We start from the raw sequence: 22,197 nt of genomic DNA on the forward strand, positions 1-22,197 counted from the left end.
CATTTTAAGCCCTGCATCTCACTACTTTCTCTAGTACAAAACTACAAAAAAATGAAGCAGAGGTGGTAGTGGGGGAGGGGGCTCAACTATGTCTTGTGCTCTCTCATGTTGCTTAATCTTTGACCATGAAGTTTCTCCTTATTTAATCTCCAGCTAGAATTATTCCAGATATATACAAATGTTTTTATTCCCAAAGCTATCTGAAAAAGAAAATTCTTCTTCTTCCAGGAAAACATTCACAATCTAAGCTCAAATGCAGAGGACCTTCATACTGCAAATGTTCATTGACCTCTACGAGACTATAGCCTAATTATTCACAAGTCTGTGGAAGAAACTCAGCATTGGCCACCCCCTACTGTGCTCATGAAAGAAAAGTACAGACCACAAAAGTGAAGATTTAAAACTTACTAATGCCAATTATGTAACTATAACTTCAAGTCTTATGTGTGACCCCCTTAGAAGCCATGCATTAGCAAATATGAGAAACTTTGGTTCTCAAGATCCTTGCTGTCATAGGTGTTAAGGCATCTTGCTTTAAAATTCTCAGCATTTGGGGGTCAATATTCATGTCTGGTTCACAAGAGTCACTGTGCTTGCTCTGCCTTTAGTTTATCTCAGTTATGAGTTATACATTTAACTTTGATCAAAAATATTGTTCCAGTGAGTATTTTGTGTTAGTACCTTGCTGAGTACTAGGAATAATATACTATGATATGGGGGAGGGTCACTATTTAAAAAAAAAAAAAAAACCCTTGCAGAATAGTTGGCAGATAAGTGGCATCTGTGTTATTCTTGTTGTTGTTACTAAGGTGTACATAGCTTTTTAAAATAACGCATCATTGAGAAAAATGAATACATTTCAACTGCAGCACTGCCCTGATGAAGCTTGGAAGGCAGAACCCTGCCATAGCGGTGTTCTATAACATCAGCGGGTGTCGTCAGGACTTCAGAGTACAATGCAGATTACAGAAGTCACACTGGTAAGCTATTTCCTGGATAAGTAAACATCTGCTTTGGATGGGAACTGAGTAAATCTGCATCTGCTGAGTACAGGGGAATTCAACAAGCAATGACTTAATCAGTGCTTTGGAGAATAATGAACACTTAACACACAGGCAGTGTGATTTCTTCAGAGGACATTTTCTGATATTTATGTGACAAGATTGTCTGAAAATCTGCTGTTAGGGGGGATATGATAACAGGTTGATTAAGGTTTTTTTTTTTTCATAGATAAAACATTTTCCTTTATAGAAAACTGTAATTCTCCCAAAATTGCTAGGCAAGAAAAGAAAAAAAAATATTTTAATTATAGGAAATAGTAATGTAGACAGTCAGAGAGCAAATTTACATTAATGAACTTTAGCATCCAAAAATCTGACTTTTTTGTGCTCAAAATTTATAAATACCCTTTACTTTGGAGAGGAATGTCAGTAAATATACAAGTAAGCTGGTAATTTGCACCATATGTGTTCTCCATTTTCAGAGGTTTTGCCATTGTCTGCCACCACCTGGAGTCAGGTTTCTTATAAGTGAAAATCCTCTATACAACAATGGTGGTCAGAGGTCTTAAGTGAGCCCATTAAGGTATGCCTTTAATTCCAGGACTGGAGGCAGAGCAGATGAGTTGAAAATGTATAAATTCAAGGCCAGCCTGGTCTTCTAAGCAAGTTTTAGGTCAGCCTACACTATACAGTACTACCCTATTTCAAAACAAAACAAAACAAAACAAAACAAAGACCACCACCACCACCACCAAATAAAAAACCCAAAGCAAAAGACAGTACTTTGTTACAAAAACTACCGTTAAAAAGTTTAAAATGTTTGGATAGCCAAATGATTCGGGATAAAACTGAGAAGTTATATATCTACTGCATTAATATAACCGGCATTTTCCTGTTCATAATATTGATCCTTTAATCTCCTCACATATCACTTAATATGCATGACTTCTTTAAAAAGATCAAAGTTCATATCTCAATAGTTCATTTTGCCAAATGCTTAGTAAAATTGCAAAGAAAAACATGTTAATAAAAATGTCATGTCAACATGTCTTCTATCAACATGGTTTAGTTTTTTCAACCTTCACATTTCTCAGTAAAATTTTGTATAATGTATATGCAAATTTACCTTATAATGCATAGATTGTTAAAAGAAAATTTATCTCACTAGATGAACAAAGTCTTGTTCCCGACTTTCTTTATTCTTCTCATATTATTACATCATAATCTTAATTAATTTAGCATTTGCAATAACTTGAATATTTTTCCCATTGCTAAGACAATGAGAAAATTAAATGAACTTTTTACTAAATTTATTTGTTTTTTTCACCCAAATCATTAATTACTTTTTAAATTGTTGCCTTTTTAATACAGTTTTTAAAAAAGATTTATTTATTTATTTTTATGTATGTGTATACACTGTAGCTCTACAGATGGTTGTGAGCCTTCATGGGGTTGTTGGGAATTGAATTTTTAGGACCTCTGCTTGCTCAGTCTCTGCTTGCTCCAGTCCAACGATTTATTTATTATTATACATAAGTACACTGTAGCTTACTTCAGATGCACCAGAAGAGGTGGTCAGATCTTATTACAGGTGGTTGTGACCCACCATGTGGTTGCTGGGATTTGAACTCAGGACTTTGGTAGAGCAGTCAGTGCTCTTACCCACTGATCCATCTCTCCAGCCCTTTAATACAGTTTTTGAGTATATTTTATTCTCATCATATTCATCCCTTCTTCAACCCCCTTCTATATATATCCTCAACTTAATCTCTATTCACACTTTGTGTTCCCATGTTTAAAAAAATTATGTCTATTTCAGTTAGTGCAGGCTACACTCTTGGGGATTTGGTCATCCATTGGAGTGAGTTCCACCTACCAGGACCACACACTTACAGAAAACTAACTCCCAAGATAGGTGTGATGGTGCACACCTCTACTCTTGGCACTCAGGAGACAGAGGCAGGCAGATCTCTAAGTTCTAGGTCAGTCTGCTCTACATAGCAAGTTCCAGGCCAGACAGGGCTAAACAGGGATACCCTGTCTGGAACAAACAAAACCAGACAACAACAAACACATCAACAAACAACAACAATAGCAAAAAGGAAATAAGATAAAATAAAAATATAATTAATTCTGTCTCTGTCCTAGTAGCTTTCAATTACATATAAGTACACATTAGGTGTGGGACTTTATGATTCTTCTCCCAATTCAATTGTTTTTAATTCCCCTGATGTTTGTGTAATTCTCTTTAGTTATTCCAGCATTTCCACCAATAGTAATTCTATTTGTTTTTTGGCCAGGCACATTATCTCCTCAACCTTAACCTTAACCTTAACCTTAACCTTAACCTTAACCTTAACCTTAACCTTAACCTTAACCTGAACCTGAACCTGAACCTGAACCTCCACCTCCACCTCCACCTTAACCTTAACCCTAACCCTAACCCTAACTTCCTAACTCCCTAACCCTGACCCCTAACCCTAACCCTATCTCTAACCTTAACTCTAACCTTAACCTTAATTCCCTAACCCTAACCTCTGAATCCTAACTCTCTTCTCCCACTTATCATGACACCTCACTTAGAACCCATTCATAGTCTAGCTCTCAAATGTGTATAAAAATGTGAAAGATAAAAAAATTTGAATGAGATAAAAGAAGATATTGTAATTCCCACAGCTTTTGCTTTTCTTTACTGTGCATGGCATTATGTATATATCTACTTATGTGTACACATAATGCATATTTTATTATGTGGTTGTTCATTTGTCAGTGCCTAAATTCAGTGAAGTTGTACACACAGAATATTGTTCACTCTGGTTTTGGACTTCACTCTGGCAGGTGCCCTGCAGTTATGGTTCCCATGAACTGAGCAAAGCAGAGCCACAGGTGAGTGGACGCTCTGCTACAACTTGGCTGCTATGTGCGCATGTGCACTAATTCGCTTTTCTGCTAACCTACTCCACTTCAACTAAGCCTTTGGAGCTCTTATGGATGGATGGGGGTTTCAGCCCTATTCCTGATATTTTCTTACTGATTGAAAAAATGTCTCTTAGACCACAAAAAGTATTTCAATTTTAAAACTTTTTAGTAGTTAGAGACAGTCTCCTTATTTTGATCCAGATTTTGTTGGGGGGAGTTTTTGACTTTTTATTGGGTAATGCATGCTGTAGTCTTAAGATTCTTCTTATCTCATCATTTATGTTCCTCACCCTCATTTTCTTTTGGTGCCTTATCATTGTACATGGGGGTCAATGTGTGTTTGAAGGCAATCTCTCTCTCTCTCTCTTCCCTCTCTAATGAAATTTAAATAACATAGTGAAGATATCATTGACAAATTCAGATAGTAAAGTCACTAAAATCACACATGATACAAACCTGCTTTAGACTTTTCCCTCTGACTTATGTGCTATTTCAGAGTGGTGAGAAAATGAGTGGTTATTCAGTGCTTACAGGAAACTTCACTGATTGTTGCCTTTCTCACAGAAAAGACTGATAGATTTATTTCAGGAATGAAATAGTGTCTTTTATATCACAAAAGAACTGGAATATGATACAAATAATTATGTATTTAAATTTTCCTATATAGATAAGAAATACACAAAGACTTAAAAATAAGCAATATGTAACTTATAAATGAATTTAGCCTTATTTTTCGTTGAAATTTATGAAGGAATGCCACAGCTTCAAATGTCTATTTAAAGGCATTGAACTCAGCCTTTTGTTTGCACACTGCGTCTCCAGCTATACATGGGCTGCAGTGCCACACTCTGTGCTTTCCATGATTATTAGTGCTCCTCAATGACTTTAAACACATGCTTATATCCGATGATAGAGTGGTGCAGGATGATACATCTGGGATGCAGAATCAGACATATTGGAGTTTGCATCTTCACCTGGCTGTTAAAGCAATAGAATCTTCTGATATTCTGAAAGCAATGAATCTTTCATTTTATGTGACTTACAAGAATTCACAGTCTACATGGTATCACCGAGATGTTTTTTGTAGCTGGTAGATAGGACTTAAAATTAATAACAGTCCTTACTGTGTCATTTCTTTCTGTTAGTTACAAATATTACATCACCATTCTGAATTCTTTATTCAAACTCAGACCTGAATCTTCTAGTTCCACTGCATTCCTGTATATGTGGTCTTTTTCCTGCTTGGATCTCTCATATATTCTTCAACCACCACAACTTTCTAAAAGACTTTAATTGAGAGGACTATATTCATGTGTAGAGCAGTATGCACCCTTGTAAATGTTAATACTTTCAAAGTCTGTTAGTACTTAGTCAGCTTCATAGTGACCAATCTCAGTGTTCAGAGAATATTGCACTCATATACAAGACTTTGCTTTCTATACATTTCCACTTGCCCTGCTCTCTCCTTGTACCCTTTGCTCCAGCTTCAGTCCGTGATAAAGAGCTCTCTGACCAGAGCTACTGAAGGAAGGGTGGGTTGCAGCTGGAGTGATAGCTCAATGACTAAGAGCACTGGCTGTTGTTCTAGAATATGCTTACTCTGCTTCCCGCACTCACTGTGCAGTTCTCACTGTTTGTAACTCTAGTTCCAAGGGGTCTGATGTCCTCTTCTGGACTCTTTGGGCTCAAGGCGTGCATACAGGCAAACCACATAAAATAATTTTTTAGAAATGTAAGAGAGTTTATGTTAGGTCACAGGATAAGTTACCGTAGAAGGCAAGCAATGTAGCAAGAGCTTGAAGCACCAGGTCCTGTTTTCAGCTAGAAGAGGGCAAGGGATGCTCTCGCAATAGTGCTCATCTTGTTTGCTCCACTCTCTACAGTTCCAGGTCTCTTGCCCAGGGAGTGGCTCCACTCACAGTTAGGACAGGCCATTGTCCAGTGCTGAACATAGTCACTATAATCCACACAAACTTGGCCAGAGGGAAGATCTTCCCAGGTGAGTCTAGCTTCTGCCAAGGTGGCATTTTAACTAACAAGCACACTTTCTACCTCTTTTGCCTCAGATAGTTCTTCAGTTTAAAATTTGCTTCTCCGATGAGCACTTGTATAGGCCTCATGCACTTTTCAAGGCAGCCACTGAACACCTATATGTCAAAAACCATGCCCCCATCTTTACATCTACAGCTGCTTTTCAAGGGTACTGTCTCCAAAGCACGTATTTTGGTGTGCATTTTCATAATAGTGCTTCTGTGTATCACAGAAAACACTTTCTCAGAGCAAGTCTTAAAACATTTAAACACAGGTATGGCGTAGGTATTGTACTGGCTGGCTTTATGTGTCAACTTGACCCAGACTGGAGTTATCATAGAGAAAGGAGCTTCAGTTGTGGAAATGCCTCCATGAGATCCAACTGTGGGGCATTTTCTCAATTAGTGATCAAGCAGGGAGTGCCCCTTGTGGGTGGGACCATCTCTGGGCTGGTAGTCTTGGGTTCTATAAGAGAGCAGGCTGAGCAAGCCAGTGGAGGCAAGCCAGTAAAGAACTTGTCTAAAGTTCTGCTAGACCCAAAGGGGACATAACTATAAATCACTTACGTTGAGGGCTACATCTTCCATGTTCTCATCCTCAACCCCGCCTTTCTGTTCTTTAGCTAACCTGAGACTCACTGGTGAGTTCACTGAAGCCTCAGAAGATTGACTCACAGGTTTAAATAACAAGGAAGCAATCTCTGATTTGCTCCTTCTTGGAAAACAAGCATGTTTTGTGTGGGCCTGAGGGGAAAGAAGGAAGCAAACAGTGTGGAATGAACAGGGTCTCACTGGAAGCTGCTAACACACAGCTTACTTATACACATTAACGTTAAGAGAGAGGTGAGATTAAGTGGCTAAAATTATACATGCACAGTGCTTCTTTTTATACTTTAATTCTAGAAGCATGAGGAAATTAAAAGTCACTGATTTATGTACACACACATATATAATATTCCTATATTTATTTACATAGCTGTATATATAGAACACTACGTGTGGGAATCTGATCACTTGTGGGAAAATGCCAAGAAAACAAGTCTTGTGACCTAGTTTTGTCAAAACACACAATTGTTCTTGGTATGTGTTCTCATGCCCCTTTCAGGTACAGCAGAGAGGAGTGAGTTTACTTCAGGTGTTGTTATTTGTAGGTCTTTATGGCATATTTTTGCCACATGTGGTTTGCCCTTATGATTGAACAACTTATTCATGTGACTCTTCTTAACCCTCATTGTATACATTGTCTAATTCTCTGAATAAAGTTGGCTATTGCATGAGACTTTAGTCCGCCTCATTTTTAGGCACGAGCCTCCCAGGTTCACACCACCAACTAGAGCATTACATAGCTGTATTCCTAGTCTACTCTAGGGACATAGTTTTTTTTCTGTTTTCCTGGAGGGACATAAATGCCTAACTGAGTTGCTCTCCAATGAACTTGTATTCTAGGTCATCCGGGTAACAGATTTAGGAATAATACATATGAGAGACTTGATAAGTTTGTGCAGAGTCATTCTCTCTCTCCCTGTTTCTCTCCCCCACTCTTTTCCCTCCCTTTCTGAGTGTGTGTGTGTGTATGTGTACCAGGAATGGGATGGGACTTTGGGGAGCATGGCAGCAGGTAGAATATATACAGATTTTAAATGAGTCAAAAAAAATCTTGTTGAGAAACCACTGAAATGTGGCATCTTTTTTGTTTTGTTTTTTGTTTTTTTTGTTTTTTTTTTTTTTTTTTTTTGAGACAGGGTTTCTCTGTATGGCCCTGGCTATCCTGACTCACTTTGTAGACCAGGCTGGACTTGAACTGAGAAATCTGCTTGCCTCTGCCTCCCAAGTGCTAGGATTAAAGGTGTGTACCATCATGCCCGGCATGATATCTTTCAATAGCACCAGGAAACTATCATTTACTCCCAGAATTATAGAATGAGTGTTTCTGAATACAGAGAAATCCCTTCACATATCCCACAACAGGTCTAAATGCACTCATATCCTTTTGTGGTCTTCTGACACCATGTCTGAATCACTCCTTTTTTTTTTTTTTAATACAGAATGATTACAGTCATATTACAGGGTTAATTCACTTATAGACTCATGTATGCTATGATTTGATATCTTTTAATATAATACCAATATATGCTCAGAAGTAATTTAAATAATTAAATGAGGTAATACATGAAAAATGTACTTTGAGTGGTATAAAATAAGTAGAAGAATAAAAATGGTTGGGAGGGACAATTTATAAATGATTAGACCTTAATCGCCAAATAGTTTAATAAATTAATAAATGCTTTAGCAAAAGGAGCAGATACTTATCAGATGATAAAGCACAATTACCAATAAACATATAAAAATATTTAGCATTTTTAGCCATCAGATAAATGCAGCAAAAAAAAAAATTAAGTTTCCTATGACCTACAGTCAGAATGAGCACCATCATAAAACCAAACAACAGTGAATGCTGTGTTGGAAAAGGACAATAGGAAATGCTTATATATTGCTGTTGAGGATGTAAATTAGGCAAGGCACTATCAAACCAGTGTAGAGGTTGTGAAAAATTAAAAGTAGACCTTTCATAATAATCCAGTTATACTGCATTCTACCTATATATACTCAGAAAGGTCCAGGTCAATGTATCACAGGGTCTGTGTTTCTAGAAACACTACTCAAAATAACTAAGTTAAAGAATTAACCTGAGCATCTAACAGAAGATCAATACATGAATAAATGTGGCGTACATAAATAATAGCATTGCATTCAGCCACAAAAAGAATTAAACCATGTCCCTTGTTGGTAAGTATATGCAATTGGAGAATGTCCCATCAAATAAAACAAACCAGCCACCTAAATATTACATCTTCTCTCATTTGTGAATTACAGATTTTTAGACAGACAGACAGACAGACAGACCGATAGACAGACACACACACCATACAAACAGCTGAAGGGAAACTGTAGTAGGGCAGGTGATTAGTGTTAAATTGGGAAAGTATGGGAAGGGGAGGGGGCAGGACATAGAATGGTGTATATTCATATATATTCATACATACATCCATGATATATATCTAAAATTACCTCCTCTGGACTTCAAACTTGCTTGGAATAATTTAAAAACAATGTAAAACTTTAAAGCTTATGCCTGCTTGAGGGAGTAGGTGTGTCTCTGACTCTTTGGCCTGACTTTTAGGATAGGAGGGTTTGTTATGGGGTGTTCAGTTGATATCCCTGGGAGGCCTGCACTTTCTGAAGGGAAACAGGAGCATGGGCCTGACAGCATGGAGATGGGGTGTGTGTGCGCTCAGGATGGTTCTTACCAAGGCCTGTGGCTTAACTCTGCTCCTCATGTCCCCTGAGTTACAGAGCTTCCAGTCTCACATCAAGGCCTTTGGTGCACCTTGAGTCATTTTTGTGCAAGATGAGGGAGAGATTTAGTTCCATTCTTTTCCACGTGAATATTGTTTTCCAGCACCATATGTTAGACATTTTAAAGCAATATGTGGTTTTGGATCTTTGAAAGGATTCGTCGGGCTGCTGCTTCACAGGCTGAATCCCCCGTCCTCTACCCTACCCCGAAATCTTTTCTTTTGCGTCTGTTTCCTACCAACTCACGATCCTCTTTAAAGCTTCTGTACCCCAAGGAACTGAATATTTAAGCATAATTGAGGAAACTGGACAAGTACTTTATAAACATGAAGTTATTCTTGTGCATTAGAGAATGATTTACCATTTGCTGTTCTTGTCATTTCCACTAGATGCGTTTGTAGCATAGCATGCAGATTCTGGCACGATTCAATGATACCAGCACCACTTACCCTCCGTGTCTGTTGCTCCCATTCCTGGCTGTTTCACAGGGTCTTGGCCATTCTGTCCCATCTTTCCTCTGTTTCAAAGGGAAAAAATGGCATCTTTAGTTATAATCCTTCAAATACAACGAGGCTTAGTTTGAGACAATAAAATGACATTGCTGTACTCAGAGTCAACAGTGGATCATTTGTATGGCAAATGTGCAAGTAGTTAATTATGCTATATTGCATTAATTTTAGAACGGGAACTTCATTAATATTCCCAATCAGTCTAAACATAATATCACAGAGATCAACACATTTTATTTATAAACTCATTTATAAAATAGTTGAACTCATGAATTTGGTAGATTTCTCCCATCTAAAAAAAAAAAACCTTTTCAACATACAGACAACTTTTTAAAAATGCTCATGTTAACAGGAGACCACATAATTCATATATATATATATATATATATATATGTACATATATACATATATATGAACTAAATCCAGTGAAACACTTCTTAAACATTTATCCTTGTTTTTAATTTTTAACATAAGAAACATATCTTTATCAAAACAAAGTGTTACACGTTCTTTAGTAAGAAGGTAAGTACTAAATTGAATAACACATGGAAATAATTTTTTAACTTAAATAGATATTTCTTAAATGAAAACAAGTGGCTAATAGGTATAAAATTCAACATCGCTAATAACCAGGTAACAAATCAAAACATCAATCACATATTACATTATTCTAGTAGAAATGTGTTGACATATTAAATTCTGTCAAGAGTGTGGAACAGAGAGAAGACATATACACTATTTTAGGAATTTTAATCAAACTAGCCATTTAGGGGTTGAGGACAGTATAGACTTTCATCAAAAATTAAAAGTACGTTTTATCAGTGTGCCATGGTCAATGCAGAGACTTATAACACCTCAGGGTACTGAGACTAGGACTGCCTAGCCTTAAATGTTACAACTGCTTCACTCACCTTAAGTAGGGTGAATAGACTATACAAGCCAGAGGATGCCCAGAAATACTATAAAGTGCTATCTTCTGGCCATGACACAGTCTTTGCTGTCACAAATAGTATAAAGATATGACAAGCACAAAAATCCTCAAGTTAATACTAGAATAAAGACTTTCACATTTGATAAAGAGCAAAAGTCATACTACCACATGGCTTTACGATACTACAGGGGGATATGCATACAGTGGGAATATAATCAATACGTTGTGGATATCTATACTTCAATGTTTATTGAAACTCTGGTTACCATGATTCATAGATACCAGTGTCAACCCCACTGATGTGTCAGTAAAAGACTCTATGAATGCATGAAGAACATAGGCTGGCTGCACAGCAGGGACTCTATTAAATCATAGACCTAAATGACAATCAGATAACAGAATGGAATCGTGGTGCTTGCAGCAACCAGAGTTAGACTGCAGAGAGGCAAGTGAAATAATCCAAGCACTGAAAAATAAATATTGTCAGAATTCACTCATAATTACAGCCTAAAACTGTCCATCTCACATATGAGAATGTTATATCATATATGTATATGATATAGCAGAGGCTGTCAGAGCAAGGTGGGAAGCATACAGGGAAGGCTGGTTAATGGGTTTTGGTGACAGATCATTAAGTTCTAGCATGAGATTATACAGCAATCTGAGTGTATGTAACTAATACTAAGAAGGCATTCCAGAAAGTTATAGAAGGGATTCTGTATGTCTTTAGCACAAAGAGTTGAGAAACATTTGAGAAAATCTCTATGCTAATTTTGCTTTAAACATTATATATTATAGATATTAACTCAAATTTTATATGAATTGTATCAATAGGTATACTTTTGTGTCATTTTGAAATTTAATAACATAGACTTTCCATTCTTTACCATGAATACTTAAGGTTCTTTCTGTTTTCATGTGTGTTAAATGAACCACTTGAACATCACTTTGGTTGTTCTTTGCTTATGGTCTCCTGTCTCTCTCTATGAGGAGTCTAAGTGAGATAACTCAACCTCCTTTCACAAGAGGGCAGTGGGATAGTTCTATGAAAATTGATCTCTGTGCCTAAGCAAAGAAATATTTAATACGTATATAGTATTAACAATTAGATAATGCACATAGTAATTTTTAATTTAGTCAAAAATATACCTCTGACTTTTAGTTTCTACCTCAAAGGTTTGATCAAGCCAAGATTGGCAATACTTAAAAACAGTGGTATTAGAATGCGAGCTGGGTGCCAGCCAAAAGGCTGTATATAGCTCCTCGATGCCCAAACCAGAGGAAAGGTTTCATGATGTACAGTGGATTTTTGGAATTGCCTTTAAACATACTTAGATTCCACCATAACATGATGAAATAAAACCTTAACATGCTAAAAGGAGGCATAAATTAAAGAAAGCCTCAATACTCAATCTTATAGAGAGTAATTCTGATACAGAATGTTTATTGACAATTCTTTTATCTACAAGATGTTTCTGATTGGCTGAAATTGTAACTATAAAAATCTAATTATTTACTTTCAGAAACTGCTTAAAAAGGATTCTTCTTGTCACTATTCCGGTCTATTCCATACAAGAAAGTAAAAATTTTCTGTATGAGAGACAGAGGGAGAGAGAGAGAGAGACAGAGAGAGAGAGAGAGAGAGAGAGAGAGAGAGAGAGAGACAGAGACAGAGACAGAGACAGAGAGACATGGTTGGTCAGGCAGAACTTATGAGGGAGAGGCAGACATAACTCAAACTCATAACTCTATGAGTTTGAGGACAGCCTCATCTAAAAATGAGTTCCAGGATAGACAAGGGTACATAGAGAAAGTCTGTTTTGAAAATCAAAACAAAGCAGAAAATAAATAAATAAAACAAAAGTAGAAAAATGAAAAATTATAAATTATTTTATATTCAAAGCCATTTTGTTGTTCCATTATAACAACTTAGGTCAAAATTTAAGCACAGAACTCTATTTAGTAATTATGTGAAACCACATGCATACATGAAGATGATATAATTCTTAACATTTGTAAGCATACATATATGTATGTATTCATGCATGCATATCTGTGCATGATCTATATGTGTATGTCGATTTTCTCCATATGAATTCATAGTCCCTTTAAAAAACATATAGAACTTCACTTTTATTTTTTAATTTTGCTGTATCAAAGATTGAGCCCAGGGTTATGGATATTCTAGGCAATATCTCTACCACTGAGCTATGTCTCCTGCTCAGCCATGCACAGAGCTTCAGTTTGTCTAATTGTTTTATTAAGATTAAATTAGTTAGGTTAAATAAACTAATGCAGTTCCTTCTGTTACTGTTAGAGGAAAGGAAAGTTTAGGGCGTAGCTGCAGTATATATGCTAGAAGAATATATTAAAATGTATCTTTTTGCTAAGTAAAACCCAGTTATTTTTTTTTAAGTAACAGGATCCCTTTAGTATTACCAATATGGCAGAGTACTTTAAAATGCCATATTATTATTAATTTTTATAATATTTCAAACTTTATGAAAAGTGTTATAATTTTATTAGTTTAAATAATTAAAAATAAATCTGAATCATCAATTTTATTTTTTAACGATGATACCTGAAAGTACTCTTCACTTAACTGTAAATATCCATCAAAATGTGCAGTAAGTCTTCCTTGTGTGAACTCTGGGAGGACCCTGACACACTGAAGCTAAATGATAGTCAGAGGAGATGTGGCCCTGAGGTGTATGAAGCAGAAAATTTTCCTGAATTCCTAGCAAACTGTCTTCAACTCAGAGCATCCAGGTGAGCATAGGCTACATCTGAGATGCCCAAGTCAGTTACTGACTAGCCATTGCACACTTGCTCTAGGTGTAACAACATTTGTGCAAAACACCACCAGACCCTGAAATGAAGGGACAAATTCTATTTGTTAATTTATCATGGAAAGATTTAAAAGGCGATTTTTTTGTGTGTGTCCATAGGGCGAAATGATTGTCTCCCACACAATTTTGAGAGGCATTTGTTTAATGAGAAAAACATAAAATAAGGAAAAAACAAAAAACCCATAACCGAGAATATGATAACCTTTACCCTCTAACATTCAGGCACCAAGGAAGTAAGATATTTTTTCTCCGGAAGTTTTAACTTTTAATATCAGTGTTAAATTGTATAGTCTGAAATTTATAGTCCAATTTGAAGATTGTTAGAATGTTTGTAGTTCAACCTTCATAAATTCCTATGATACTCATAGCCTAGAAAGACATGTAATGAATTTGCTTAAATTACTGTTGTTTATTCCAGCAAAGCTATCAAAGGCAAAATACTAATAAGATCAGATTCTTTTTAGGAGTTATTTCCAATAAATAGACCTGATTAAATATAATCACTTATATCGAATCCCCAGACTAAATTTAAAATATAGGGTCATATAAGAAAAGTCTCTCAAATGAACTGGTAATAGAATAAGAATTCCTTTAAGTTGGAAATTGTAACTGAAAGCTATAAAAATCAATGCACTATTCACTGTTAGAATCTGGTTGCCATATTTTATTTTATTTTCTTAAAATGAATTAGTATCTATTAGAATTACTGTGGGGAGCAAAGGGAATATTTCCATAATACTTTGTTTAAAAATAATAAATTCCCTTTCCAAAGAATTCTTCCAATTTTGGAGAAGGCTTCACACCACTAGCAAGCATGAAAAGACCTTTCACTGTCCTTTTCGATGCTGTCAGAGCAACTGCACTGTGCCCTGTAGCAAAAAGCAGCGGGAGGCCACAGGAATCGCTGTGTTTATCACAGCTTAGTCATGAAAGGTCATTTATATATACTTACCATGTGTCGTGAAAATATCCTCTTTTTTAACATTAGAAATTGCCAAAGGCATGCTTCAAGGTTCTTATAAAAACATACCTTAGGCCATACATGCTGTGGTCTAGTTACAGATCTGGATATCCTAGCAGTGGTTTCTAACCCACAGATTTGTTCATGGAAAGCAAAACGAAAGGTCTAGAAGTTTAGAGTTTGAGACTGAAACAGATAGAATCTACAACTTCTCCAAATCCATTCTATCACAATCGGCTTAGGTTTTGCATGTGAGTTATAAAATCACTGTCATGGAGTTTAATATACTATGAATGAGCTATACTCCCAGATCTGGAACAAGATCTAGAAATCATGGGAGGGGAAAGACACTTCAGATTCTTCCCCTTTAACTGTGCAGAGCTTTAGAGTTGAAAAGTCTAAGTGATTGTTCATATTTGTCATTTGTTTCCAAGGATTCTTCAAATGGGAAATTTTTCTGATTTGAAGAAACTTAATCTATGATAATGTCAAATAGCAAAGCTGGTGTCTGGTCACTGTGTGATGAACTTTTCAGGGTCCTGCTCTGAACTCGGGGCTGGCCTACCTCAGTTACTATTCTAACAGCTTTTATGTTAAATGCAGGCGGTGCAGATGAAGTCATCGTGCTAGTAATTTGTATTCATCTTTAGAATGAATTGAAATAAGCCAGTCATCCCTGAACAACCGACGCTTATGTAGTCCAGACATCCAGGGACAGTGATTCAGACCTTGTTCTTTTCCTGTGAAATGTTAAGAATGAATTACTCATGATGCTGTTAAAACTGTACTTTTGTTTTTATAAAAGTACCACTTACATCCTTGGGATAGGAAGTAGATTAGGCTCCCCTGCCACACAGCTGCTTCCTTCACTGTCCACGCTATACCCACTGCCAACGCTGCTGCCCGAGGAGCCAGTGGACACGGAGCTCTCTGCAGGCCGGTGGTTGGTGGGCTTTGCTGCATGACGTGGGGAGAGTCAACACCACAGTCAACAAGTGAGCCACACTTTTTTCCTCCAAATGTACAACCACATAAGTGCATAATAGTCATAGAAAGGACTGACAGAAACAAACATATTCTCCCTCCCTCGACCTGCCTTTCTCTTTCATCTCTTTAGTTAGAAATGCACACTGGAAATAGAGAATTCCTTCACATTTTTACTATGAATGAAAAAAAATTTACTGGGAGAAACATCCCCATGTTTAGACTCAGATAGTATGTCATTTCCCCACAGTTTTTGTTATTTGCACAGCGTTACAACAGTGCTGTGGCAAACAAAGGGGAATTTGGAAGACTCAGAAAATATTTTAGGAAACTCTGGTACTAGTGATAACAGAATTAAATAAATTCTTAATTTATTGCTTACTTATTACTAGTCAATAACCAGAGAGTCTCCATAGAAGGGAAATGCATGACCAAATAGATGGTTCATATGTGGCTTGATCAATTCTCCTGGTATTTTAATTTCTGTTTTCAATCTAAAGCTGTTTCTTTCCCTTAGGTATTTTGTAATTGATATGGGGTCTTGTTTCAGCATTTTCATGAGTTTGAGTTTTGTTTGTATGAGTCCATGTGTCCATAGGGACATTTGTGCTGTACTTTATGCAGTAGGAGCATAGCCTTCAAACTGGGCAGAACTCTAGCCTGAAGTGAGTCAGGGAGGGGGCTACCATGTACAAAGAAGGAAGAGAAGAAAGACAGTGTCGGCTCACACTTTGTGAGGAGGACATTATTAATTTGAAGTTCTTGATGTTCATCCCTTGCCAGAGAGAGTGACCTTTCTCCTTTCTGATCTATATGTACTCACTCTGTAGATACCCTAAATCTGAGCTTTTGTGTGAAACAATTGATGAGTTTTTAAAGATGGAGATGAAAAGTGATATAAAACACAGGATCCCAGTAGTTTGTAACCCTTCCTCCGGTGCTCTTAATTGCCAAACTTCCACCTCTTCTTTCTTGGGATTTACAGTCTCTGACTGTTCACTGGTGTCTTTCAGCTTACCTGGTCTTTGTCAATGAAGTTATTTGGGTTCTAAGCATAGATGTGTTAGAAGCTACAAGATTAACATCTTTTTCCTCTATAAGCATAGCCCTGTTCCATCAATATAGTCTCTGAGTTGAATGTGTTCATGCCAATAGGTGAAAGCTTAACAATCATTTTATGTTGTGCAATATAATTGTATATTTCTTAATAATATATATGAACATGATGATTCTTAGCCTTGAAAACCTCTAACCGGTAAAGTCAAATACAATGAAAAAAAGAAATTGCCTAGGAAACCGATGACAGGCAGGGCAGCTACTGTCAGGTCTGGTAAAGTGTTTAGCTTTACCTCTACACCTTTCTGTCTCCATTACATCAATAAGATGTCCTTACAAGCTACCAAATAATTGTATATCTATTCCAATGATGGTAGAAATCCTTCCCCAGAACTGGAGAACAAGGAAGAAATTTTCATAAAAGTCAGTTCCTTATTGATATGTATAAGTTGAAAATTGCTACTTAAATGAAGTTAGGAGTGGCAGTCACCAATAAAATACTAGTTACGTATTTAGGAATAGATTTGTATAAATAACAGGTCTAAGTTTTGCTAAATATTTTATTCAGTTTAAGTAAAAGAAACCCAGACTGCATATTTAGTGTTAAAGAAATATTTTAAAAGGGCCATTTAAAATATGAAGGCATTATGACTAGAATATTAAATTATGAATATGTATACAGTAAAGCATATAATCAATGAATAGTGATTCAGACTATTCCATTAATTTAGATAAATGAAAGTTTTCATGCTTTAAATTGACATTAAATAACCTAGTCCCCTAGGTTTTTAATAGTGGATAGTACAACATTGAAAGAGAAACATTAATTTCACTAATGAAAAAACAATCCTCATTGTACTGTTTTCAAAGGCAGTGATAATAAAGATGATAATTTAAAACTATTTAGCCTTACTTGTCAAAATAGTCTTTATCCAAGAGCAAGCACACTACATACAGAACTGCTACCTTATAGAACATATGTCTACATGCCAACTTCAGTTTTAACCTGTTTCATGCATTTCCATTTCTCTCTTCATCAGAACAGCTCCTAAATCTTCAGGATCCATTGTACATGATCACGGTATCACTTATGGAGATGATCACTTTCTAGTCTGAATAACACTTGTTACATTAATGCTACATCATTGGTAATCCTTAGACATTTGACTTTAAACAGTGATCAAGTATTATCTGATGAACAAATGAGGGAATAAGTGAATAGCAATGTCAGTGTTGCTAAACCAAACATGGAGGATGGCATCAAGAATTACCCAGAAGTACTTCACATTTTAACCATAGTGGGTTTCAAAGAAATTTTGTAGCTTATTAAAAAAAATGATGACAATTTTAAATCTGGTATTCCATGTGGAAAAATATAATCAGTCAGCTAGATTTTAATTCTAATGACCTAAAAAATTGGTTTGAATGAAGAAGACATTTATTGCTCATATACTAAATGCTGAAAGGCCTCGTTCTCTATATAACAAACACTAATAACAGATCATGTATGGCATATGAATATTTATGTTGGAATGATGAAAGAAAATAATATGCATAGTTAAGTTTTGTGGGAGCAATCATCATTACAAATACTAGGTTTTATTCATTTCTTATTCTGATAAACAGACAAAGGGCTTTGAATTTGATTTCAGTCTAGTATTTCTTTGTTTTTCTACATTTTGACTGAACTAACAGAACCATTAAAAGCTTGGTCTTTCATTATTTTATGATTTTAAAAATATCAGCTTAAAATAGTCTACCTCAGCTTTTCCACCCAATTCTTTTAAGCAGAGTTTCAGAAATCATATAATACTGTCCATAAAGATATGCACCTCTCTATTGCATAGTAAAATGGTCTTTTCACTGTAGAGGGATTTTAATCCAGCAAAATGGCTGCTCTGGCAGGGGATCATATCCAAAGACATTCTAGGTCCGTGTGACCGGGCTGGAATAGAGATATACCCTGAGTATACACTTTTAATTCCAAACAATGACATCTAACTGAGGAAAAGGCAAAGAATTAGAAAAAAATTAGCACAGAAAGAATGAGTCAGAAATTGGAAATGCTCAACTTTTATGAGAACAGACAGGAAAGAGAAGCAGCTTGCGAGGGGAATACACATACAGAGTTGGGGGGGGGGTGAGGGGGGAAAGTGAGAGAGAGAGGGAGGGAGGGAGAGAGAGAGGAGGGAGAGAGAGAGAAAGAGAGAGAGAGAGAGAGAGAGAGAGAGAGAGAGAGAGAGAGAGAGAGAGAGAAAGAGAGAGAGGAGGGAGAGAAAGAGAGAGAAAGAGAGAGAGGAGGGAGGAAGAGAAGAGGGAAGAAGGAGGAAGGGAGGGAAGAAGGGAGGGAGAGAGGGAAGGGAGAAGAGGGAGGGATGGAAGGGAGAAGAGGGAGGGAGGGGGTCTAGATTGCATCAGTCAGTTTGGAGAGGAGTTTCAAGCCAAAGCAGCTGAGTTGAACCAGCCAGCCATAGTTCAGAATGAACTAGAAAGACTTTATTCCACAATAAGTCTCCGAGATGACAACTGCAAATCGTGAATAATTGTTATATTTTCATTTCACAAGATAATTGAAAAAGATTTAAAAATACCAAACATAGTTTTAAGAATCAGTTTTAAATATCTAGCTTAATTTTGAAATGTTAAATGTGCTAAAAAAAAAAGTTATCCACTTCTGGGAAGGTGGACTGGTATACACCTATGATGGGAAAGGTTGCTGATGTCGACAGGACAATATCTGAAAAAGTCCATTCCTTTTTGACACTTATTGAGGAGGCCTTTCAGGTAATTGCCTTCTTGGGGACAATTCAAAACATTTAAAAATATTCTTTAACCTCTTCATTGTCTCTAGCTGTGTTATGTTTTGATGTTGTTATGTTTTATTACTTCCTGGTGTCTAATCCTAATTAAATATGATACTGTCTCTTTGACTGCACGTTTGTCTTCAACTATTGGAATGCCCCGCCCTCTCCAGTAGTCTTGACTATGCAAAGCTATCACTTTAGCTGCCACTAGATGGCAGCGTTACGCTCAGAGACCTCAGCAAATTGCAGAACTGACTGCAGCTATGGAATCCTATTAGGAACTGGTTAAGAACGCCAAAGGTCACCTACTCCAGAACCATCATTTATTTACCGTTAGGAAAACTAATTTCTGCAAAGACTAATGACTCACTAGATCTTACACTTAATTAGTGGATTTAAAGTTGTTAATTCTTTTTTTATATTACAATTAGTTGTCACACACACACACACACACACAAAACACCTTGAGATTTTTGTTTGTTTGTTTTTCCATAGACTTTGCATTCTGTAGATTTAGCCTTGCTGCCCAGAACTTTGTATCCATGGTCTACAGCTGGTGCAGCAAAGACTTATTTGCAAATATTTCCAAAACAATTTCAGATGCCGGTAACTCGTAGCAAGTTTCTGAATTACTTGCCTTATCCAACTCTACCTCTTACCTTTACAGACACAGTCTGTAGTAGTTTAATTATGTTTGAGATTACAAGAAATGAACCATTTTTTTCATATAGTAGTGTAATGATAGAACAGAACTATTCATCTATTTCTGAAACTATGTGTTCTAAGAATTCTTTTTTAAAAACTTGTTTTAGAGACTTTTTCCTCCCTGCCTCCTTCCCTCCCTCCCTTGTCCCTTTCTTCCTCTTGTTTTTCCTTCCTTCCTTCCTTCCTTCCTTCCTTCCTTCCTTCCTTCCTTCCTTCCCTCCCTCCTTCCTCTCTTCCTTCCCTTCCTCCTCCCTCCCATCCTTCTCTTTCTTTCTTTCTTTCTTTCTTCCTTCCTTCCTTCCTTCCTTCCTTCCTTTCTTTCTTTCTTTCTTTCTTTCTTTCTTTCTTTCTTTCTTTCTTTCTTTCTTTCTTTCTTTCTTTCTTTCTTCTTTCTTTGTTTCCTCCTTTGTTTCTTCCTCCCTCCATGTTTCTGCTGCTGTCAGCTTTTGTACCTACTCTTCTGAAGGGGTTTGCAGTTTTATCTCACTTTCTAAAACACTTATTGAATATGGAATTGAAAATATCAGCTTTTAAGTTCAAATACAACTAGGATTATTCAGTATGTCTCCCTTTGAATTTGTCTGAACACATTTTTAAATATTTTTCATTACAGTTCAGGGTTATTAATTCAAGGAGAGATACTTCACTTTATATCTTAGAAGATAAATCTCAAATCAATTCACTGTAATTTTTAAATAAAAATTTGAAACATTTTTTGTAGTTTATGAATTAGAAGCTGGCACAGAAAGCATCCACACTGTTGTTTGCAGTTGGTCACACATCCCACAAATTTTCACAATGAACATTATTGAAAATAAGCCTCTGATACCTGACTCAATCACTTTTAAATCCTGGGGTTGAACAACTGAAATGAAAATGCCACTGAAACATCTTTAAAAAAATATTGGTTGACTGTCTAACAGCCATTATGCGAGCTTTATACATAATGACTAATGTTATTCATATCACTAGGCAAACTGTGATCCGTGAAGTTCTGCTGTCTTTTCTCCTTATAAACACGGAAAACTTAAGTTATTCCATATTCACAGAGCGTCTCCTAGAGATGGAAATGGAGATAAAAGATTCCTTTGATATTGTCTAGGAAGTTGGAAACACACTTAATCATGTTTACGTGTCCCTGTTTCCATACATATTGTCTTCATGAATGGAAATTTTCGGATATTTGAATGATCAACTTGCTCTGTTTTTATGCAACACTACCATTAACTGGCAGGTACTTCCCATACTCACTAACCACTCAATCTGGCATTAGAGAAACAGAACCAGTGATTCCCTTGGAGTACAGAATTAAGAGTATGCTTCAAAGTAACAAATGAGAGTGGTGTTAATTTAATAAAATGACAGTGAGGAGCTTTTCTAATATAAATTGTACACTATGGCTTATATAATATAGTACTTGCCTTTATCTTATAATTTTTCTTTCTGTTTTTGTTTTTGCTTTTTGAGATAAGGTTTTTCTGAATACCCCTGACTGTCCTGGAACTCATTCTGTTTAGACCAGCCTAACCTCAAACTTCCTGCCCTGCTATAATTTTCCTTTTAAGATGTCTTCCTTTTCTGTGAAACATTTAATTCAGAGCTGATTTGGGAAGACAAAAACCCTAAACACAATTTAAATTAGTCCTAGAATCTTGTAATGCATAGTAGAATAAAGTTTGATTGAGATACCTTAAATAAAATCAAGAAAGTCAATTTATTTTATCTTGAATAAATCTAATTATAATTTTAGCTGCATTCAGGTGAATAGAATGAACCAAGATTATGTCAAGTACACTTTTGTTTTTTCACTAAGACTTTCATTCAATAAAGATTTTTTATCAGTAAAAGACAGATGCTAAGAAGATCATATTTAATTGCGATATTATTACGGTTTCACTTTCATGGGTTGCTCTTAATTTTTTCAATATTAATTTGATTTGAGTTTGGAGAAATATTATCTCTCATGTTTTCCTCATAATATCCTTGAATTACAGTGTCAGACATGTATTTCTGACAACTGATAATCAGAAAGAAAAAAAAATACAGAAAAAAAAGAGACTGCTTGGCAGTTTGCCAGCTGATAGGAACATA

The 22,197-nt window shown here is 36.1% G+C and overlaps 1 protein-coding gene across 3 annotated transcripts in view; it reads right to left on the reverse strand.

The window, feature by feature from the left end:
- Pclo (piccolo presynaptic cytomatrix protein) overlaps positions 1–22,197 on the reverse strand; it is a 359,262-nt gene that overhangs the window by 32,511 nt on the left and 304,554 nt on the right. For all 3 annotated transcript variants that reach the window (XM_029477261.2, XM_085836473.1, XM_085836472.1), the window contains 2 exons: positions 15,373–15,514; positions 9,757–9,824 (listed from right to left, as the gene is read on the reverse strand). In XM_029477261.2, the coding sequence (XP_029333121.2) occupies positions 9,757–9,824; positions 15,373–15,514 (210 nt within the window). The remainder of the gene's footprint in view (positions 1–9,756; positions 9,825–15,372; positions 15,515–22,197) is intronic.

This window comes from Mus caroli, unplaced genomic scaffold (genome assembly GCF_978045245.1).
Source record: "Mus caroli unplaced genomic scaffold, Mus_caroli_1 scaffold_4, whole genome shotgun sequence".
Lineage (NCBI taxonomy): Eukaryota > Metazoa > Chordata > Mammalia > Rodentia > Muridae > Mus > Mus caroli.